This window comes from Eublepharis macularius, chromosome 4 (genome assembly GCF_028583425.1).
Source record: "Eublepharis macularius isolate TG4126 chromosome 4, MPM_Emac_v1.0, whole genome shotgun sequence".
NCBI classification, from domain to species: domain Eukaryota; kingdom Metazoa; phylum Chordata; class Lepidosauria; order Squamata; family Eublepharidae; genus Eublepharis; species Eublepharis macularius.
The window spans coordinates 74019532-74040578 of record NC_072793.1 but is presented as its reverse complement, the minus strand read 5'-3'; the positions used below and the strand labels follow the sequence as shown (position 1 = coordinate 74040578).

The following is a 21047-nucleotide window of genomic DNA, read 5'->3' as shown; positions in this document are numbered from 1 at the left end:
AGCAGAGTTACACCGGTCTAAGCCCATTGAAATGAATGGGCTTAGACTGGTGTAACTCTGCTTAGGATTGCACTGTTACTCTCAAGAAAAGCTTTCACTTTTCTCAAAGTGTCTCAAAAGCCACCTTCATTGAGATTCTGCAATTTGTGTCGGTATTTAAATACATGCATCTATTAATGTCATAATAGCCAATACATCAAGTACCAATGTTGTTAGTTCATAGTCCTAGTTTATAATACTCATTTATGAATCTATAGTTCTAGAAATGGGTTTGCATTTAGAGAACAACACATACCATGACTTTCAGGGTCACTGTAATATACATCCAATCCCAGTAAAAGGAAATATGGGGTGGATCCACCAATGTTGAGTGGAAAGGAACCACTTATCACGGCTCCACTTGGACAAGGACTGCAACAACATATATCACTTCAATATCATTTTAATGAATGTGCATATGGAGCAAAGGAATATACAACAGACAGTTCAAGAGATTTTATTTAATTTGTTTTTTAATTGTACCAAAAGATATACCTTGTGCTATATTTTGCACTTATAGAAAAGGTAATGTGGATACAAGCACTTTCACTTAGCACAAGACAACAACGAGTAATTTCAGTACTTCTACATAAGGACTACTGCACATGCAGAAATATTCCATGGCCCTTTCTGTGATATGTATGGCCCTTTCAGTGAAGAATCTACTTGTGGACGTTTATATTTTCTACTATTATTCTTCTCAAAGAAATAACGTAAAACCACAGGAAATTACCCTTCATTCTACTTTGCAATTTAAAATATGGAACATGTATTTGGGAAATATAATTAAATTGCCAACAAAGTATATGACCAAAATTGTAGAGAAATATGTTGGTCTATTACGTTTCAAAAACAGCAGCAGTGTATTATAATAGCAGTTGCTTTAAGGTAATATAGATGTATAACACATTATAAGAGATATATCTAAAATTAAACTCCACAAGTCCTTAAGAAAAAAATCACCTAAATTTCTCCCAAAAGTTTTAGACAGGCACATGCTACTTTGATATATTAGGAAGTTTTCATCCTTAGCCCACTGAAAACAGAAAATGGAGATGAAAAACGAAGAATAGAAATCCCTAGCAAATGCACATAAAGCTGATTTACAGCTTTATGAAAAGATAAAAATGAAAAACTGTACTTGCATCCCAACTGATAAACTATGGGGCTGCCAGTGGTTTTTCAGAGCAGATGTAACATTTTAGCAAATGTGATTGTTTGTGAAAGAAATAATTCTGATCAAAAACGAAATTGCAGCCAGCACAAGCTCTGCACTTTGTCACTGTAATCCACTCTGACAGGAAGCAGTAAGTGGAGATTCCTACTGTGAAAGGAGCAGATGTGAAAGGTCAGCCTTGGTCTGGAACTTCAAAACCGTTAACGTGTAAAACAGTGTGCATTAAAGCCTGAAACAGCTAACCACTGGATTAACGGATGTCCGCTAAGTGGGTTTGATGTTCTTTTGGCAAGTAATGGTTAATTTTTAAAATAGGTATAATTGTAGTTTTTCCCCCTCTCCTTTTTTACCTTTTTACCAGCCAGAGTCCATTTTAATTACAGAGTATGATTTTTTTTTAAAAAAAATGCTTTTAGAGAGAAAGGAAAAGCCACTACACACAGTTTTTATTAACTTGTTCATGGCTGTGATTTCAAAGTAGATGAAGGCTGTTAAAGAGATTTAGATGTTCTCTGCACTACAAGTTACCTCCAGGATGCCAAATATTTATCCAAAGTGTTCATCAAATCTAGAAGACAAAATATTCATTAACATTTTTTAAAATAAATGTCTAAGTGAGATACTGGAAGACAAAAGGCAATGTAAGGCTTAGTCATACTTGTACAACTGAAAGCAGCCGAAAAGAATACATGCTACAGATTGAATAAACAGAGATGGGTATTTCAGACATGGCAGAACTCCAAATGTTAGTTAATCAAGCCATCATACTAGTATTCAGCAGTTCAAATTAAGAATAAATGGCTGCCTTCCTTCTGTAATTGACTGAAACATATGTTCCCCCATCTCTGTTTGAATGTAATGACCAATTCTGAATTTACAAAATGTTCACAAAATCTAGCAATTATATAGTACTTGTGGACTTGGTTTTGTTACCAGCTGAAAGGAGCGATGGGGTGGGCATAAAATAACTAGGTTTTTAAAATCAGCAAATTAAATAGATCACTTTTAGCACTTTCAAAAAAAGTTGTAAAGACAGAGGTCGCAATCAAGAGATATATATCTATGGATCTTTTGCGTTTTTTCCTTGAACCACTGAACGCAAAGTTTAATTGGCAACCCTCCTGAATTTCAAAATATAGCATATTTAATGAAAAATGTGGAAGATGTTGTTCACAAAATGTATGTGCAAATTCCCGTAGAAAAATGGTAAATATAGTCACACCGTTCTCTGAATTATACTCAAATGTTTTCACACATACTTAAGATTCAGTGGAAAATAAGTATAAACCTATAAAAGTTATTAAACCTATAATACCCTTTAAAATGTTTTTCTAAGAACTAAAGTGTAGGTAAAATGAAAACTTCTTGGCTCTATTTATTTTGGATACAGCAGAATCAATATACCCAAACCTGAGTTGCCAGAGTCACAGTAAATTCCAAGACACTGTGCATGTAAGAGCGATAAAGACAGTCAGTATGGTACAGTGGTTAGGGTTGGCTTTGGCTGTGAAAACCCCAGGGTAAAATACCTGTTCAGAAGGAAGCTCACTTGTCAGCTTTAGATAGGTCACTATCTCTCAGCATTATCCAACTCCCAGGGCTATTGTGAGCCTAAAAACCACTCTATTCTTCTTGGATGAAGGGTAGAACTACTTATAATTATCTGACAATTATTTAATTGTAATAATATAAATATCACATAGTTAACAATTAATAGGAGAGGTACAGCTAAGAGAAAATCTAATGATTTTGAACATATATAATATAGAAAGTATGAAATGTGTCAGTTATGAATCCTCTGGCTTTCTTCTCCATCCCCGATTTCTTCCCCTGCCCCCCCCCCCGTACACAGAGAGACATCCCTCTGTGCAGTTCATGTGATCCTGATCATGAGGATCCCAGATTTCACTTCTTAAAACTTCCATCCCTCATGGGTACACGTCAGTTTAAATATGTTGGCAAAAATTTCCAGCATGATTCTCTGTACCAAACAAGTTGTTACCCTAGTTCTAGAAACACAGATAGTAAAAAGGACCTCCAATATTTTCCCAAAGACTTTAGTTATTAACTAAGGCTACAAGTCCTTCTAATACTGAAATTTCATCAACTAATTAGCTTTTTAGCACTTAGGACCATGTTAAAACATGGACTGATAGCATCCAGGACTCACAGGTATCCTTCTGAGGCAACATTTTTTTCTGTTCAGAAGATGACAGGGCAAAATTGCATCTATTCCTCAGATGTTATAAACCAAAAGAGGATCTGGTCACAACAGACTTACATTTTTTTCTACTATGGATGCTTGGACTTGTACTAACACTTTATTTATGCACTAAAGTTTTGATACAATTACACCTGTGAATTGGTATCTCTGAACTCTGGAAATTTTATCACCAGCTTTTCTTAGAAGAAATAAGCAGAAACAGGCACAAAACCCACAAGTTCAATATTCAACCACCACTTTCAAATACAGACATTTTTCTTCACTTTGAAACATGGCTCATAAATAATCCTGATTTATAGCAAATCAGCCATTTTATTCTTATATGTAGAGAGGTACCCATCAACCTAACCACCCCAAGAAATACTATTATAAACTTTGCAGGTGCACAAATCACAGCATATGGCAGAGGACTCAGAGGATAATGGGAAATGAGGCAGCTTAGGAAACAGCATATGAAAAACACAGGCCCTACCAAGATGGATATAAAATTCATTCAAACGGTAATCAAATGCAATAGTGTAAGGAAGGGGAAACTAGTCAGCAGCAATGTTTAAAACAATGAATTGACCAAAAAAAAAATCAATGAAAATTGACTTGGCTTTTGAACTGTCAATCTGCCATTACTATCAGATCTTCAGTGCTCTTCTTTTGAGTGAGTTTAAACACAACTGACATAAACTACACCTGAAACTAATCACTGGTGTGCCTCCAAGAAGATTCACACACAAGGACTAAATTTGTCACAAATGGGTTTGTTTCCGATCCTAATGTAGCCAAGTTGCATTACTCTGACCTCCATTTAACAAATCAACTTAATGGGCGCTTGGAGTGCTATAAAAACTTAACAGAGCGATTTTTAAAACTTTAAAAATATAGTTATGAAGCAAAATGTTAGGAGAACCCCTTCAAATACTGGAAATCAAATTAAATCTAGACATTTCTAACAGTCTTGACAGATATAATCCTGGTTACCATGTAAATTTATGGTAAGCTGCTGTGATATTAGCCACAGGTGCTACTTTTAATATATGGGCTGCATCTGGCTGGGAATAAAATTTCTCAGAGGACTAGAAATGACCTCACTATAAGACAATGGAAAGGGGAAACATAAGGCCACTGTGACATATAAAAGGTAGAGATGTGGTCCACAACTGAGAACTTGACATAAAATTCATTTTAACTCTGCAGATTGTACGCTAAAAGATATTATGTTTTCAGTACATAAAAAGGCATGGACATTTTTCAGTCAAGGAGCCGAGAGATTAAATATGCAAGACAGCTATGAAATATTCTGACTATGCCCATAAAAACAAATTTTCTAGTCTTTGATCAACAGAGAAGACAAAATGATGCCCTGAGAAACTGAAAAAAGAATGTATAAACATTGATTAAGTTCTCAAGCATTCAGTATTACACTGTTAGTTGATCCAAGTTAAAAGGCTGGTTAAATCAAAAAAAGGGCCAATTAATTAAAATCTATAGCAAAAATACAATTCCACCTTTTGGTAAATATTTTCTTCATTTAAAAAAAAAAGCTCATGTCAAGAAACTGTACCAAATGTGAAGGTTACAACAAGCAGAGACTAGTGTTCCTGGCAAGGGCTATCTAGTTAGCCAACTGATGCTTCACAGATACATAAATAAGCCTGGCCCTCCTGAGCTGAACATTTCTAAGTTCTGCATGAAGCGAAAACAACTCCTACAAGTTAAGATTCTATGTTTAAGATATTCAATGTTTAAAATATTCAAAATTGCAATAGTTGTAGTTTTGCAGAATTAGTAATCTGAGATCTAAAAAGGCCTGTGCATATATGGGGATGCCATCTTGTAACAGCAGTTCCTCACTTCAAATGTCATTGGAGAAAGTTTGCCAATCTCCCAAATAGCAGCTTGGGGGGGCAAGAGGGGAGACTACAAGAGGGTCTAGTGAGAACAAAGGCCTGACATTTCCCAGGTGTGCAGAGAATACTATGAGATACAGTATTTTGGAGGAGTTCGGGAGTAAGGATAGGGTTCCCAGGTGCCCACCAGTGGTGAGCAAACTTCCGGGGATTTGCCACCTTGCCTGCCAATTGCCTAGCAACTGGCAGGAGGTAGCAAGCCCCCCAGAGGTTGCCCCCTACCGGCAAGCATCCAGGGAAACCTGTATACATGCTCCATGGGGGAGCAGCAACATGACTTCTGGAAGTGACGTTGTCGCACCAGCCACGGGAGCGTTCCTGTGCATCACTTGGGGCCAATTTGGGTCCCAACAGGTTGAATAGGCCCCATGCAGTGTGTGGAAGTGCTTGCGCAGCCAATGCGGTGATGTCACTTCTAGAAGTGACATCACCGCATCAGCCCCAGGGCATGCACACGCTTTGCATATGTGTGAACAAGGACCTTGTGCCCAACACAAGGTAAGTGCCAGGTTCCCTACTCTCCCGATGAGAGGGGAGAGGGACCTGGCAACCCTAAATGAGGAGCAGTAGAAGAACAGAGTGAAACTAGAATCCTTATGCAGAAATCATCCCATTATATAGAGTCGCTGCCAGGCCAAGCTTCCTCCAAGTTCAGAAGAAAGGCAAGGAAAGTTGAAGAATCTTTACTGCAGACAGATTCCCCTTACTGTTCAGACTAGAAAGCAAATCTTTTACAGAAGCAGATCCATCTGGTCCACTCTGACCTATTGTTGCTAAGAGGCATTATTCTCAGGTTGCCTGCTTCCTTTCCATACTGTGGCAGAGAAATTTAGGAGCTTGCTATCGACTTGAGGCCTAACATCCTCAAGAACAGACCTGGGTGTGGAGGCTAGATTTCCTCAACACAATTGGCTTCTATGTGAAGTGTCACAAAGCAACAGTTATTTGGTCATTTGGAAAAGAAATTCCTAGACTGAGGCCATAGTCTCCTTTCTCTGAAAGAGAAGTATTTTGCACATCCTCTGAAAAGCCAACAAAAAAATTGTATATATATCCTCCAGTAAATGGTTCTAGAGAGTTGGAGCAATAGCTGAAAATGCCAAACAAATGAACCCTCTGAATGAAGTGGACAATGAGGAGAAACTGATAAGCAGATCTGAGGTGGTCCACAGGATCATGGCCTAGCTCCAGAATGGCATCTCTGTGGGTGGATTTCTGCTAGCGTAGTACAATTTCCCACCTCTCTCCTCCTAAGGAAGCCAAAAATGACTCCCTATCTCCCTTGCAGACAGAGGATCCACCAGGAACAGGATTTCAGACTGCAGCAGGAGTGGGGAGGCAAGAAAATTGCAGTCCACACACACAAATCCTTCTATCTTCAGAAACACTTTACTTGAGCAAAGGCCATACCGGGAGAGACAGACCTTCAAATATGTTGACTCAGATTGTGAAAAAATGCTGCATTTGCACAAATATTTTGATAAGACATAAAAGCCTATTTGCTTTTGAGATTTTTACTGACTATTGTAAGAGATGCTGGGGAGTCGACATTTATGCAAGACTTGCCATTTAATATATTCCAAAAGGTGTCTTCACATATTGTACAAGTCTTATTTTTACAAATATATATCCAGAAAGAAGATAAAAGGACACAGTCAACATTTTTAAGGTTCAGGATATCTGCAGATAAAGGCAGTAACCTTCAAAGATCTTCACTCCATAAAGCTCTATTTGATACAATGGGCGCGCTCAAATTTACTACCTTGTATAATTGGCTTGACAACCTGTCCACAGACTAACATGATGAAATTATTATTCATGCATTTAATAAAGATAAGGTGTAATGTTATCATGCATATTAAAATAAAACTAGCAACCTCAGAACATGAATACTCACTAATCTGAAATATTAAATACACTCTTGACACTCATACACACAGTTTACTTTCTCACATCAGATGTAAGAAGCAGAAAAGTTATACTAAAAGCTAAAGAAAGTCTTTAGCTTGAAGCCTTTATTTAATAAACATAGTAGTTTTTGTAAACTGCCTTGAAGTATTCCAGCTAGTTCTGTAGTTCTTCATTTGCCCCCTTTTTTCTAAATATCTTTCTCTCTTGTATTGCTATTTGGCCAAAATAAACAGGAAACCTGGTTAACAATACTGCGGAAAGAAGGAAACTGCAAAAAAAGGTTACAAAACCAAGAAGCACCATTTCCTCTACCCTTTCAACTATGATCATATTCCGTGCATCCTATAAAAGCTGTAAGAAAGATCTTTCCAGTCAAAAACATTATTCTGAAGGAAATTCCTTTTGTGATTAAATCCAGTATTGGAAAATGACTCTTCTCAAAATCTAGGATGCAAGATGAAACTAACAATGGTGATATAAAACAGAAAGATGCCTCATCTCCAACAATCTGGAAGTATGACCTTTGCTAATTTAGGTTTTTGGAAGACATTTAGAACCAAACTACACATGACGCTGGAGTTTTGTGACTGGATCTCCAAACATGTAAATTGGCCTAACATGCAGCCACATGGGGGCCTACCAGAGATCATGGACATAGTGCTGGGAAAAGGAGGGTGTTGTCAGGTGCTTGCAATCACTAGTCATACCTGGTGTGCCTACTGTGTGCTTGTGCTGTATGTTATGAATACATGTTGGAGCAAATGTTACTTGCATTCTCAGTTGAACCTGGGGTGTGAAACTATGCCAGGGAGGAACACGTTCCCACCGTTATCTGTAAACTTCTCTGAGTCCTCTCTCTTTCCCTGGAGAGAGGCGCCTACCTTGGAGACTACTACATCATCCCTGTTTTTTTCCTGCTTGGCTGACAGTTAGAGAAAGGGGGAAAGGTTAGGAATTGTCCCACTTCACTGATCATGGGGGAGGGGGTGGAGGTTTGAAACTGCCCACACGGGGAAAGCTTATATATGTAGATGCTTGCCTGCAACCGTTATTCCTGGAGTCAGTGTACGATACTGGCAACTGATCAATAAAGAACTCCTACTACCCATAGTGAAGGCCTTTGAGAGTTGCTTGGCATCCTTAGAAGTGTGAACTGCTGAGTCTGGCCCTTACACCTTCCTGATCAAAAATGGCCTTCCAGGCCACTTTAAGCTTATCTTGTTTTGCCCTACCATAAAGCAAACCATGGGGAAAAGGCTTTTCAATTAGGGAAGTTTCCCTAGTGCTTCATTCCCAAATCAGCATTAAACCTCTCACAATAACACTGTTGCATACACACTGTTGCTGGAGTTTAGAGCCACTGGATTTCCAGTTACAGAATTCCATCATCATGAATACTTCGATTTTTACTGAGTACATTAAGAAAAAAAAGGCCTGGTGGATGCTGCATAATCTGTTCTTCATTACTTTGCTTTTTAAATGAAGTATGTTTTAATCTACATAGATAGTAATCTATCTTCAAATATATTTGTATCTACACTTAAAAAAGTACATTAGAGATGGGCACGAACCGAAATACGAACCAAAATTAAGCACGAACCAGGCCAGTTTGTGGTTCGCGAACCACGGTTCGTCAGATCTCATTTCTGACGAATCGCCATGAACTTTAGACTGGTTCGTTTGCTTCGGTTTTTGGCTCATTACTGCAGATAGCCTGGTGCCAATCAATCAGTTTCCTAGGCAACAGGGGGTGAACTTCCTGCAGACCTTCTGCTGACCCGAAAGTGAACTTCTTCAGGCCTGCAAGTGACCTTCTGCTGGCCTGGAAGTGATCTTTTTTCTGACCCGGATGCGACATTTTCAAGAACCAAATGAACCGGTTCACGAACCAGGGGCAGGTTCCTGAAAGTTCATGGTTCGTGAAATTTGACGAGCTACGAATCACATGGTTCATTTTTTTCCCAGTTCGTGCCCATCTCTAAACTACATACAAATTATATCAAGAAAGTATCATATATTCAATTCCTATTCTTTGCATCCTCTCTCTTAAAAAAGAAAGTGATCTTTCCAAAAATGTAAGCAGAGCCAAGGTTCAATACCATAGTATCAGTATTGCACAAAGCAGTCTAGCAAATGGCTACCAATTCTGCTCATGTATTTCATTCTTGTCACTACTTCTAGAAATATATTTTTCATGTCTGACATTCCAAGGTGGAAATCTCGTATAGGTAGCTCAAAGGAGACTTAACATTCCAACATTGACTAGTATTCACCACAGACTGAGCAAGATTCTGTCTTATGGTCAGTTTTTACCACCAGATTATTTAGCATTTGAACTGTCAAAAGAGATGGGATCAACTGACCAATTGAAAATTGACAAATAATGGTCAAGTATTTAAAGCATTATTATTAGAACAAAAATATTCTTTAATTGGCAGGTTCTACATTTATGCTAATGACAAAACTCAATTAGTTTACTGTTACTGTGAAACAGTGAAGTAAACTTTTTAAACACTGCGATGAATTATTATTATAAGACTTTAAATAATGATTGGAACAGTTTCTATAAATGTGACAAAACAAAAAGAACAGTTCTTTTCTTTGACTTTTACCCTGGATCACTAGGGTCAGCCTACACCCATACAAAAAAATCAAAAATGAAATTAAAACAGAAATAAAACAAAGTAACAGCAATTATTTTTTAAAAAATCAGAACATTAGTTTTTAAAGACAGTTGTAATAAGTAGGCAAGTGACAAGCTGTTCTCAGAGCCCCACTACAGGAACATTACAGAGTCAGAGCACTTGTAGAAAGGGACTCCCCAGTTCCTCCAGCAAGCTAGATGAGTATCATGAGAAGTCTTAGGGCGAAGCTACAAGTGACAAATGACACTTGAAGGGAAAGTGTATTTCTCCCTGTTCACTTGCACTCCATTCAATCCACTTGCTGTTCAAGTGTCATTCGTCACTTGTAGCTGTGTTATTCTATCTGTAGCAGTAGAAAAGAGCAAGATTCCAGTAGCACCTATAAGCCACAGCTCACTTCTTCAGATACAACTAGAATGTAAGTGGTCTTAGGCAGTGATCAAAGCTAGTGATGATTGTTTCATTCCTGTTTCCATGTGCCCTATACAACTGAAGGACCAGCAAGGGGCCCTCACTCATGCCCTTGCTCACAGGACAGTGTAATGAAATAAAACAAGCTGCCAGAGACACTATGGTTTTCTTGGCTTCATAAAATTTTTGACTGGTCAACTGATTGACTTGTTAACTACAAATGGGGTATATTACACATACAAGAAACCCTGCTCATAGTGATAAGGTTCTCTACTGGCACAAACACAATGCAAAAAAACACAGAACTGTTTTGATGTATAAACTGTTTTGGATAAGAATTATCAATATCAATATCTCAATAAAATAACAAGGCCAATTTTATGGAATAGAAGGCAAATATTCTATGGACATTAATGAGACATCAGAATGGTATTTGAGAAAAACAAGTGAGGCTCTGCAAGGACTTGTGTGGGGCATCTCATTATCCCCTCCCCCACCATGCCCTCTTTCCCTTCCCTGCCCCCACAGCCTCTCCCCCTTCCCTACTTCCTTCTCTTCTTCCCACTCACCTTTACCTGCCCCCCTGTGTTCACCTGCAGCCTCTTTCCTGTGGCCCAGTTGCATGGAGCTGGCTGAGCCAGGCCCAATGTCATGGTAGAAAATCTTCAAGGACTTGCAAGGGGCACTTCACTTTTCGCTGTATCACCTTCCTCACACTATTTTCTCTTTCCCTCTTCTTGGTAGCCTCCATACCATTAAACTACTTACCTTTTACCTGTCCCCCATTTTCACCTATGTTTCTCAATTTACTTCATTTATATACTGACTTTTTCCACAATGAGGATCAAAGCAGCTTACATCATTTTCCTCACCTCCTCACAGCAACCCTGGGAGGTAGGTTAGGCTGAGAGTGTGTAATTGGATCAAAGTTACCCAGTGAACTTACACAGCAGAGTGGGGATTTGAACCTGGGTCTCCCAGATCCTACTCTGAAACTCTAACCACTACACTGATTTTTGGGGTGTGGGTCTGCGGTTCAACAGTAGGAAGCAGCCAGGTCTGGGTGAGTCATGCAAGTTATGAGGTATCAAGTCACCCAGTGGTTGCTTCTGTGCCTGGTCCAAATGAGTCCTCCCTTAAAAGCCAAAACAGCTTTGGGAAGGGCCCTCCGCACTCCCCTCCCCTCCCCTCCCCTCGCCATTTACTGACAGAAATCAAGCCTGGCTAAACTCTTTTGGTTGCCTAGCAAGAAAAAGGTGGTCCTTTTATCATTTGGGGGCTTCCAATGTATTTTTTTTTTAATTTCAGATTTTTCTGCAAACCTGGGGCATTTTTCAGCTGTGTAAGACCTATCTTGTCCATTCATGGCTGCAGCCTCTAGATGTAAGTATTCTCAGAACAGGGCCACTTGGCTATTAGTATATAATTTTTTTTAAATCTCTGCAGTAGGTTGCTACATGAAAATGTCAATGTTTCTCCAGCTTTGGTTTCTGGGCTTAAATCTCCCAGCTCATTTTTATAACGTTTAATATGAAATTGTCAGAATTTCTAAACATAGCATTATACAACAATTTCATAACATAGTAACTTAAAACCCAGCATATAGATGAAAGGCTTTTCCCATGAAAAAGGCACAGAGCCAAATTAACCGAAATTTGCAAAGCATCTGCCTATTCTTCCCACTACTGGAAATAATACACAACTCTCAAATTTATGCTTATGGACTTACAAAACTTTGCAGAGAGAGCAGTGTTTATAATCTTAACATCTGTTGATATACAGTCTTCAAAACCTGGCATGAACAAAACTACAGAATTTTTAATGCATCATTTGTGTTATCTGTGAAAGCAATAAAATTTCAGTGAACAGATCAACTCAATATCATCTGCAACTCATAAATCAAAAATGCTTTTATGTCAACTCAGCTTCTCAACTCTTTACACACCTGATTTTATGCCATCTGTAAAGGGCAAGGTGAAAATCATTGAGAAAAGTATATTTCTCAGCTGTCTGACTTTGGTTAAATATTCACACTATGTTCCGTAAACAGAAGATTTAATGACTTGAGGAAAACTGATGCAAGCAAAAGCAAACTTCTGTTCTTCAAAACTGTGCTAGCTGAAACATCATACAATATGAATACATAGCTAAGTTTTAGGTGTAATCTATTTTTCTTATGCTTTTGGAAGCTTCCATTAATGAAAGGCACTGGAACATCATCAGTATATCTAATTTTCAATGTTGCCCCGTCAGTGAATATGTAAATCTGGAGATTGTGGCCATGAATAGACAGATCTTCCTACAAACCAGAGGAAATCTTCAGGTTTGCAGAAAAATTGGAAATGTAAAAACACACATGCACACATTTTGGGGAGGGGTTAACTCTCCTGCTGACATTACAGAAGCAGTGCCTCTGGCTTTAAGAAATGAATGCCTACTCAGTGGCCATTAGTGAAGTTGCTAGGCAACCACAAAAGTGTTACCAGCCTTCACATCTTGGTTTCTCTCAGGAAAAAAAGGTGATGAGGGAAGGACACTTCCCAAGGCTGTTTTGCCCCTTCAGCAAGGATTCATTGAGGCCAGGCCAGGCAGCAACCACCAGCTCCCCTGACCCCATGGGACTTGCATGACTCATGCAAGACTAGATGCTTGCTTCAGTATATCAGCAAGTACCCTACGTAAGTGAGTGGTGTATAGTAGTTAGAGCTTCAGATCAGGATCTGGAAGGCGCAGGTTCAAATATCCACTCTGTCATAGATGCTCAGACCTTGGGTGAGACACACATTCATAAACTAATGCAACTCAGAGTTGTTGTGAGGACAACTGTGTCAGGTCCCTATTGTGGAAAAAAGTGGTACATAAATGAAGTAAATAAATAATAAAGCTGAAGATAAGTAGCCCATAAAACATAGATTGCTGAGTGGGTGAGAAGGAGATAAAGAAGCAGGGAAAGGGTAGAGGATACGGGAGCTGGTAGCTGGAGGGAAAGAGGAAACAGTGTGGGGAGGCAATTCAGAGAAAGTGAGGTGCTCTCTTCAAATCCTTATGGGTTCTTCACTGTGCAACTGGGTCCCAGCTTGGCGGCAACCAATGCACAAATGAACCAGAGTTTTCTGTGGAAGAAGCTGCCAGTGGGAATGAAGAAGGGATATCTGAAGACAAGGGAGTAGATAAAAGTAGGCTGCCTGGTTTGTGGGAATGAGAGAAAGAAGCATGAAAATGGGAGAGGCTATAGGCACTTTCAGAGAAGCAACAAATGTGGTGGTGGGAGAGACAATATTTTATTTTATTACATTTATATCATGGCTTCAATGGCAGGAGATTCAAACCCAGTTCTCACAGATACTCTCACAAATCCTTGTGAGTCTCTTGTGTGTTAACAAATATTGAAAGCAGCAGAAGAAATTTAATATTAAACATTTTAATTCACCTTCAAAATGCAAAAAAGTAGAGTGGATAGATAGAACATTGTCCAACTCCAAAGTAAATCTCCTGTTGTTTCTAGACAGCAATCCCACTGGGGATGTGCAATTCGGGTTCTGAGTTGCTTTAAAAATACTAAAATCCATTTGATTTGGTGAAATTTGATACTACCGAACTCAAAAGGAAATACTGAATCAGATTTGGTATTACTGAACTGAAGTTTATTGAATTAATTCGGGTTAATTTGGTAAACTTCAGCTGGGCTCTTACTTTGCTGTTCCTTTGCTAAGGAACAACAAAGAAACACTGTTTCCTGCCCCTTTTCCCAGTTGGGAGGGGGAAGAAAGGGGGGAGTGAGGCAGAAGCAGAAGGGAGAGGGAAGGAGGAGGGGAGGGGAGTGAGTGGCCAATCCTTGCAGGAGCTCTCCTTCTCTGGCTAATGGGATTCTCTAGAAGGAGACTGCCTTTTTTGAACTGCCCTGCAAGGAGTTAAATAGGCAGGCTTGCCTCAGAGCAACCTCCATTTTGAGTGGTGTGCTCTGGGTGCCTGAAGAGATCTGAGACACTGCCTACCTGCTACCTGCTACTGGCTGCTGGCTCTCTCTCTGTGGTCAGGCTTTGGATGCGTGGACCGGATCCTGTTGCCCAGTGGATTCCTGTTGCTGCACCTGGGGGAATTCTGCTGCTGCCTGCGTCGAGAGTTATAGACTCACTGGGTTTTTTTCTGTCTTTAGAGGCAGAGGGTTAGCCTGGTGTCTGGGAGGGGCAGGGTTGAAGGGAAAGGTTTTTTTACTTTGCATTTTCAAAACTGCTTTTTTGCTGTGAGTGGGAGTACTTTGAATTGGCTTTGTGTGTATGGGGGCTTTGGTTTGAAATTGGTTAAATTTACTGTTCATTTTGCTGCTTATTCTTCTGAGGGGGTGTCTTTTGTTTTATCCTGTTGTGGGTGATTTGTTGTTTGGTGTTTTATAGTTTAAGTTAATTTTATTAAATGCACCTGCTCTTTGAGGGTGGAGGCTTGGGGTGCTCTTTCTTTATAGTAGTTTTTGGCTTGGTGTTTTTTGCTGGGTTCTGTTTTCTGTTACCATAGAAGTTTGGTTTGGTGTTCAATGGTTGTTGGTTGCTCTACTTCAGGGGGAGGGGGTGTTCGCTGGGGTGCTTTGTTCAGTTTGTTAGTTTAAACCACCTAGTGGTGTTTGGGTGTACTTTGGGTATTCTGAGGCTTGTAAACTTTTAAAAAGTGTTTTTAAGATAAGCTATTTGTAGATATTATGAAGCAAAACTTAATTGGTAGCTTTTAGGGACCAAAGTTTTTTCCTCTTTAATAGGCTTATGTAGGAATTAAGAAGAGTTCAGGTATTAGTCAAATTTGATAGATAAATAGGCCACCCATTAGTGACATTTAACTAGGCCCCTGACCACCTTTTTCTCTGGCTCCTCTGGAGACAGGCCAGGTACATTAGAAGTAAATTTTTTTCATAGGCTTACTTGTTGATTGGGGTTCAGGGGTAGCTTCATTCTTAAAGAGGAATTAACCTGCTTGATAGTACAGTGCCACCACATACCTAAATAGAATCTTTTAAAAATAGATTTGTTTGTCCATCTCCAGGTTTAGACCTCAAAAGCAAGCTTTCAGAGTAGGTAGGTAGGTTTTTTAAAAGACTGATTTTTGGCTAAGTGATTTGTGTGGGTTATTTATTTGTTTAATAAAGTTAGTTACTAGTTAGTGTAGATACCAAGGGGCAGAACAATGAGTGACAGGAGACCAGAGAGGGGCCCTGAGGGAAAGGCAAGGGCTAAGACTAGAGAGGGGGAAGGGAGGGGGAGGGCTGTGGCTCTCCCTCCACCCGCACAGAGGAGGCCCACACCAGCACAGTTGCCATTCACGAACTTGGCCTCTGGTGACAGCAAGAAGGTTCATAAAACCCTCTTTCCTGAGGCAGTTGCAGGAGTATCACCCTCATCATTTGTAGCTGGGTACTGCTTGGTTCTGTTTTGTGGTGTTCCCCCACTGGCTGAACCCAGTGCCTGGCTGCTGTGAATGACACTGGTTCTTTTGGGCTCAGTTGCAAGTGTCCCCCTCGCTTCAGTTTGGTTTGGGTGATTCTCTGGTGTGATGTCAGTCCTCAAAGGGAACAATGGAGAGTGGCTAGTCAGCCTGCTAAGGGGGTACTGTTTTTATTTAGGGGGCTGTCAGTTTGGTTCTGTTTGGCTTCCCTGGGGATGAGCTTGCATTTGAGAGCGTGTCACAGCTGTGACATCCTTGCCCTGTGCATATGTGCCCCTGGGAAAGAACTTGGAAAAGTTCTCATCATTATGAACAAAGGAGAGTGGCTGGTCAGCATGCTTAGGGCGAACTGGGGTTGGGGGGTGTCATCTTGGGTTCTGTGGGACAGTCTGATGCGGAGCTTGTATTTGGGAATGTGCCTCTGGCCATGGGAGCCTTGCTCCACGTGTTTCTGCAGTGGAAGTCAGCTTGTACTTTTTCCCCACAATAGAAACAAATAGAATGGCTTGGGGCACCTTGTTCAGGGGTACACAGAACTAGATCCTCAAGTCCAATAGTTATGAAATTTGGGGGGGGGGGTTTAGAGGACAGTCAGGAGTACGTCCCCTCAAAAGTTGCTTCCAAAATTTCATCCCCAGCCTCCTGGGATAGTCCCCAGATAGTTTTCTCCACAGAGAATAAGGGAGATTGGAAAGTGGTTGAGGGCACCTTTTTGGGGGGGAAGGGAGCATAAAATGACCCCCTGGGGTCCAATCTTTATGAAACTTGGGGGATCTTTAACAGCCAGAAGTAGGTACCCTGCAAGTTTGGTGAAATTTGGTCAAAAATCACCACCACCACCACCACCCCCCGGCTTCCAGATAAGCCTGAATTAAGTTTCCCATTAGAAACAGTGGCCAAACTTAACCAAATTTGCTCTGTATTACTGAACTGAACTGGAGAATCAATTTGGAATTCAAGGAATACAATTTTTTTTTCGCTAGTTCAGTATTACTAAGCCAAATTTACTGTTTTTTTCCTTTGCACACCCCTAAATCCCACCATAAGCCAATGGGGCCGTCATGTTATGTGACGTTGTACACAAAAATTAAGTACTCTTTCAAAATCTAGAATCTATGTAACCTTTCAGTGGTAAAACTCATGTATAACAATGTGGACTGTCCCAAGCAAGTTTAAAGTGGGATAAGGTGGGCAATTAAAGCAGAAAAGTAAACAGGTGGATAAGGTCTAAAGAACTTTTCTCCCAGCTTCTTTTCTAGCAGCAGAATTTATTTCCAGTTTTGGAGACTGCTGCTAGAAAAAAAGATGGGGGAAAGGGGTAGCTTGGTGAAGGGTTCACCACACCCTTCAATCCACTACCACTTCTTCGCATGAAATTAATTCTCACACCCCACTTTTTATCTGTGCAGCAGTGCCCAGCGTTTTAAAACAACCATGTCTGCAACAACCATGTTTATTTAAGCCTTAGGTAAGGAGCTCTGAATGTTCTCTGTATACACGAAAAGCTTATAATGGAGAAGGTGAGCCTAGCTGTCAAAGTCTGGCCAAGAGGGCTTCCCCAACTGGCTGCCACTTTGGGTCTTCAAAAGCTAGAAAGGGGGGATACCCCTCTTGATCTGGTGGCTGCCCCTCTGACCTAAGTCCATGCAGTGAGAGGTGAAGGATTACCTTTAGAATCCACTCCTCTGGACGGTGGTGAGACATGACACTAGGTAGCATGGTGGCTACTGGGCTCTTAAACCCTTGATCTGTGTTACAGCTGATCACCAGGTTGGAAACTGATTGGGCAGCTGGAGCAGCACTTTGCACATCACCCAGGGAAGGGATGAAGCAGCAGAAGGTGGGGCTCCCTCAAGGTGCCATGTGATAGGTGCCTGGAAATTAGCCTACACTGTGAACAGGGTTGGGGCAGCTGCCAAACATATGCAGCCTGGGACAAGGCCTTTAAGAAGAGGAGGGAACAGGCCTATGACAAAGCACTAGACTTTTACTCCTAGTCCCAGAATGGAGGAGAGAGAGGCAGAGGTATCAGGGTGACCGCCAAACCTCCACCCCTCTCAGTTCTGATGCCAAAGGGGAAAGTCTCTGGAGCAGACGCACCAAACCCAGGAAAATGCAGTACCAAACCCACCTCAACACACCAGCAAACAGAAGACAACTCCATGAACATGGTACCACTTCATGTGAGAAACAGTCCAACGATCTACAAAAGCTTTGGACTGGACAGAATGTGTTATGCATCAGGATGTTAAATGTCTTTAGCACTAAGTTTATCAGTAAGTCTCAAGATACAATGACTAAAAGAAACCTCCACATTCAGAGGCACTAAACCTCTGATTATCTGTGCCAGGAGACAACATCAGGTGAAGTCCTCAGGCTCTGTGTCCTGTTGTTGGCCCTCCATAGTAAATGGTTGGCCACTGTGTGAGACAGGATGCTAGACTAGATGGACCACTGATGTGATCCATCAGGACTCTTCTTCTTCTTCTTTTTTACTTCATTTAGACACTGTCTTTCTCCCCAATGGGGACCTAAGCCGCTTACATCATTCTCTTCCATTTTATCCTCACAACAAGCTTGTGAGGTAGGCTAGGCTGAGAGTTTGTGATTGGCCCAAGATCACCCAGCAAGTTCCCATGGTAGAGCAGGGAATCGAACCTGGGTCACGCAGATCCTAGTCCATCACTCTAGCCACTATACCACACTGTCCCTCATATGTTCTTATGTTTGTGTTATTAAATTCCTATAATTAGCAGACACTCTTAAATTGCTTCAGAACCATGGTGCTAAGAGAGAAGTTAACTCTTTCCCCTCAAGCCATTTCCCCCAATATAAGTGAACACATCTTAGAACTGTTATTTGCCTGATATGGTAGATAAGAGCAAGAGCCCAGTAGCACCTATGAGACTAACAACATTTGTGGTAGGGTATAAGCTTCCGTGAGCTACAGGTCACTTCTTCAGATACAGCTAAAAAGTGAGTCCATCTGACCTTATATCTTGGAGAGTGGAGTGATTGCAGAAGCCAAATGATAATAGCTGGTGAATTACAATGGCAGGCATGATTGAATAGGGTGGGGTATGCAGAGGGGTAGTGGGTGTTGAGAAATCAGCATTGGTAATGAGATAGGAGCCTTTGTCTCGATTCAGTCCAGGTGGATGCATTGTCTTGAGCTTCATTATCAGTTGCAATTCAGCAGTCTCTCTATTCAACCACAAATTTTGTTAGTCTTATACGTGCTACTGGACTCTTGCTCTTTTCTACTGCTACGGACAGATAACACGGCTACCCATCTTGATTTGCCTGCTATGGGTACACACAAGTATACCCGGTGTTCTCCTACTGAGACAAATGGCAGCTGCATGTGTAGGTTGCTTTTTTACTACTAAAACAACATAGGAACAAAGGTTTTGTTTTTGTTTTTTTTTAGGGGAAAAAAACCCCTCCCCACTGCCCCCCGAGTTTTGGTCCCAATCCCATACTACCACAACAACTGCTGCTGCTGTTCATAAACATTTTAGGAGAAAGGTAATCCAGTAATTGATCTCTTACATCTGACCACATTTAAGATCAGGCTGTAAAGCTTTGCTTCAGAGATAACAAATTATGACGCTCCCATTGTGACTCTTTCAGTCCAATCACCCTGATGAGAAGACATCATTTTTCTCTCCATTTTTTTCAAAATCTCCAATGAGGTGGCTTTGTGCTGCTTCTTGCAAATCAGAAAAAATGCACTGAAGAAAAAGACAACTAAGTAGCTCTCAAATCAGGACTGGTGTCAGAAATATTGAGGTTCAGACTCATGATCCCTGAATTTCTCTGGCACCATTCCTTGTCTCATCATGATAATGGCAGTTTAACTCAAAGGATGTAAAGTGCCTATGGAAATCAAGCTAATCACTATATCCAGTACTGAACTGAATTGGATGTCAATCATGTAAGCAGCAAAAAAAGGGCACCAGCATAGTCTGAGTACGCCTGCATACTCTGGTGGCTTCCTAACTTTGGCAAAACCATGACTTTGTAAATTAGCTTTTAACAAAAAAGACAACCCAAGGCCAACTGAATATGATCCATGAAGCACAGAATGTTGAAAGCAGAACAGCCAACTGAAAGAAAAGAGTAGGGGAAGAGTTTTCACGTTTCCCTCTCATAAGCACCCAGATTTTACTCCAGATTCAGAATAGTTACATGAATATATTAGGTCTCTGAAGAACCAGCACTGCTGGTTTTATAAATATTTTCAAATATAACTGAACAGAAATCAAATTGAGATAAATTCACTTCCTTTAAATTAGGATTAGGTGTCATTCATAGTATTTACCTGATTGAAAGTTTTGAAGTTGAATTCTTTGTATATAGCATCCCTTTTGCTTAGCTCAGACCATCCTGCAGCTTTGAGGTCATACAAAACTTGGTTCCTTTCTTCTGTGGTCAACCAGTGAGACTGTGAAGACTATCAAGGGAGAAAGGGTAGAAAGAACATGCATTCCAAATCAAAGTTAGTAACACTGTTCCTTAACAATAATAGAATCATAGGGTTGGAAGGGATCTCCAGGGTCATCTAGTCCAACCCCCCTGCACTGTGCAGGAAATTCACAAATATCTCTCCACCCCACCCCACCCCACCCTCACACACACCTGGTGACTTTTACTCCATGCCCAGAAGATGGCAAAACACCGTCAGGATCCCTAACCAATTGGCCTGGGGAAAACTGCTACCTGACCCCAAGCTGGCAATTGGCCTTACCCTGGGCATGTAAGAAGGAGCCAGGAGAACTAAGCACTGATGTAACCCTTCCAGCTCTCCCTCTCATGATCTCCCTAGGTTCGTAGAACAAGTATTGCTGTCAGGTGACCATATAGCCTCTACTTAAAAACCTCCAAAGAAAGAGAGCCCATTGCCACCTGAGGAAGCCTGTCCCACTGAGGGACCACTCTGTCAGCAAGTTCTTCCTAATGTTTAGCCAAAAATGTATGTATTTGTGGACATACTGATTTGTGTTTTACAGAAACAAAGTTCTGCAGGACAACAGTGGGAGAAAAATTATTCTATGGCTTCATTACATGTTTAAACCATCAAACAAGCAAAGTCAATCTACAGGACCTAAACCTATGGATGTTAAATCCCGCTAGTTCCATAAGGAAGTGGAGTGAGTGAGTGCTTAATTCTCTTTCACTGAAATCAACAGAACTGTTAAGCTTGGTTTCACAGGGATCATATGTAGCGTTTTTGGCCAAATTAGCTATTATATATATTCAGAAGTACTGTTGTACTACAATAGTGGCTACAGCTGGATGATTTAGAA

The 21047-nt window shown here is 40.6% G+C and overlaps 1 protein-coding gene across 1 annotated transcript in view; it reads right to left on the bottom strand.

Annotated features, from left to right (window-relative positions):
* The window catches only part of PCBD2 (pterin-4 alpha-carbinolamine dehydratase 2), a 56513-nt gene that overhangs the window by 29402 nt on the left and 6064 nt on the right, over positions 1 to 21047 (bottom strand). Inside the window, exon 2 of the mRNA XM_054978515.1 lies at positions 20063 to 20194. Within this exon, the coding sequence (XP_054834490.1) occupies positions 20063 to 20194 (132 nt within the window). The remainder of the gene's footprint in view (positions 1 to 20062; positions 20195 to 21047) is intronic.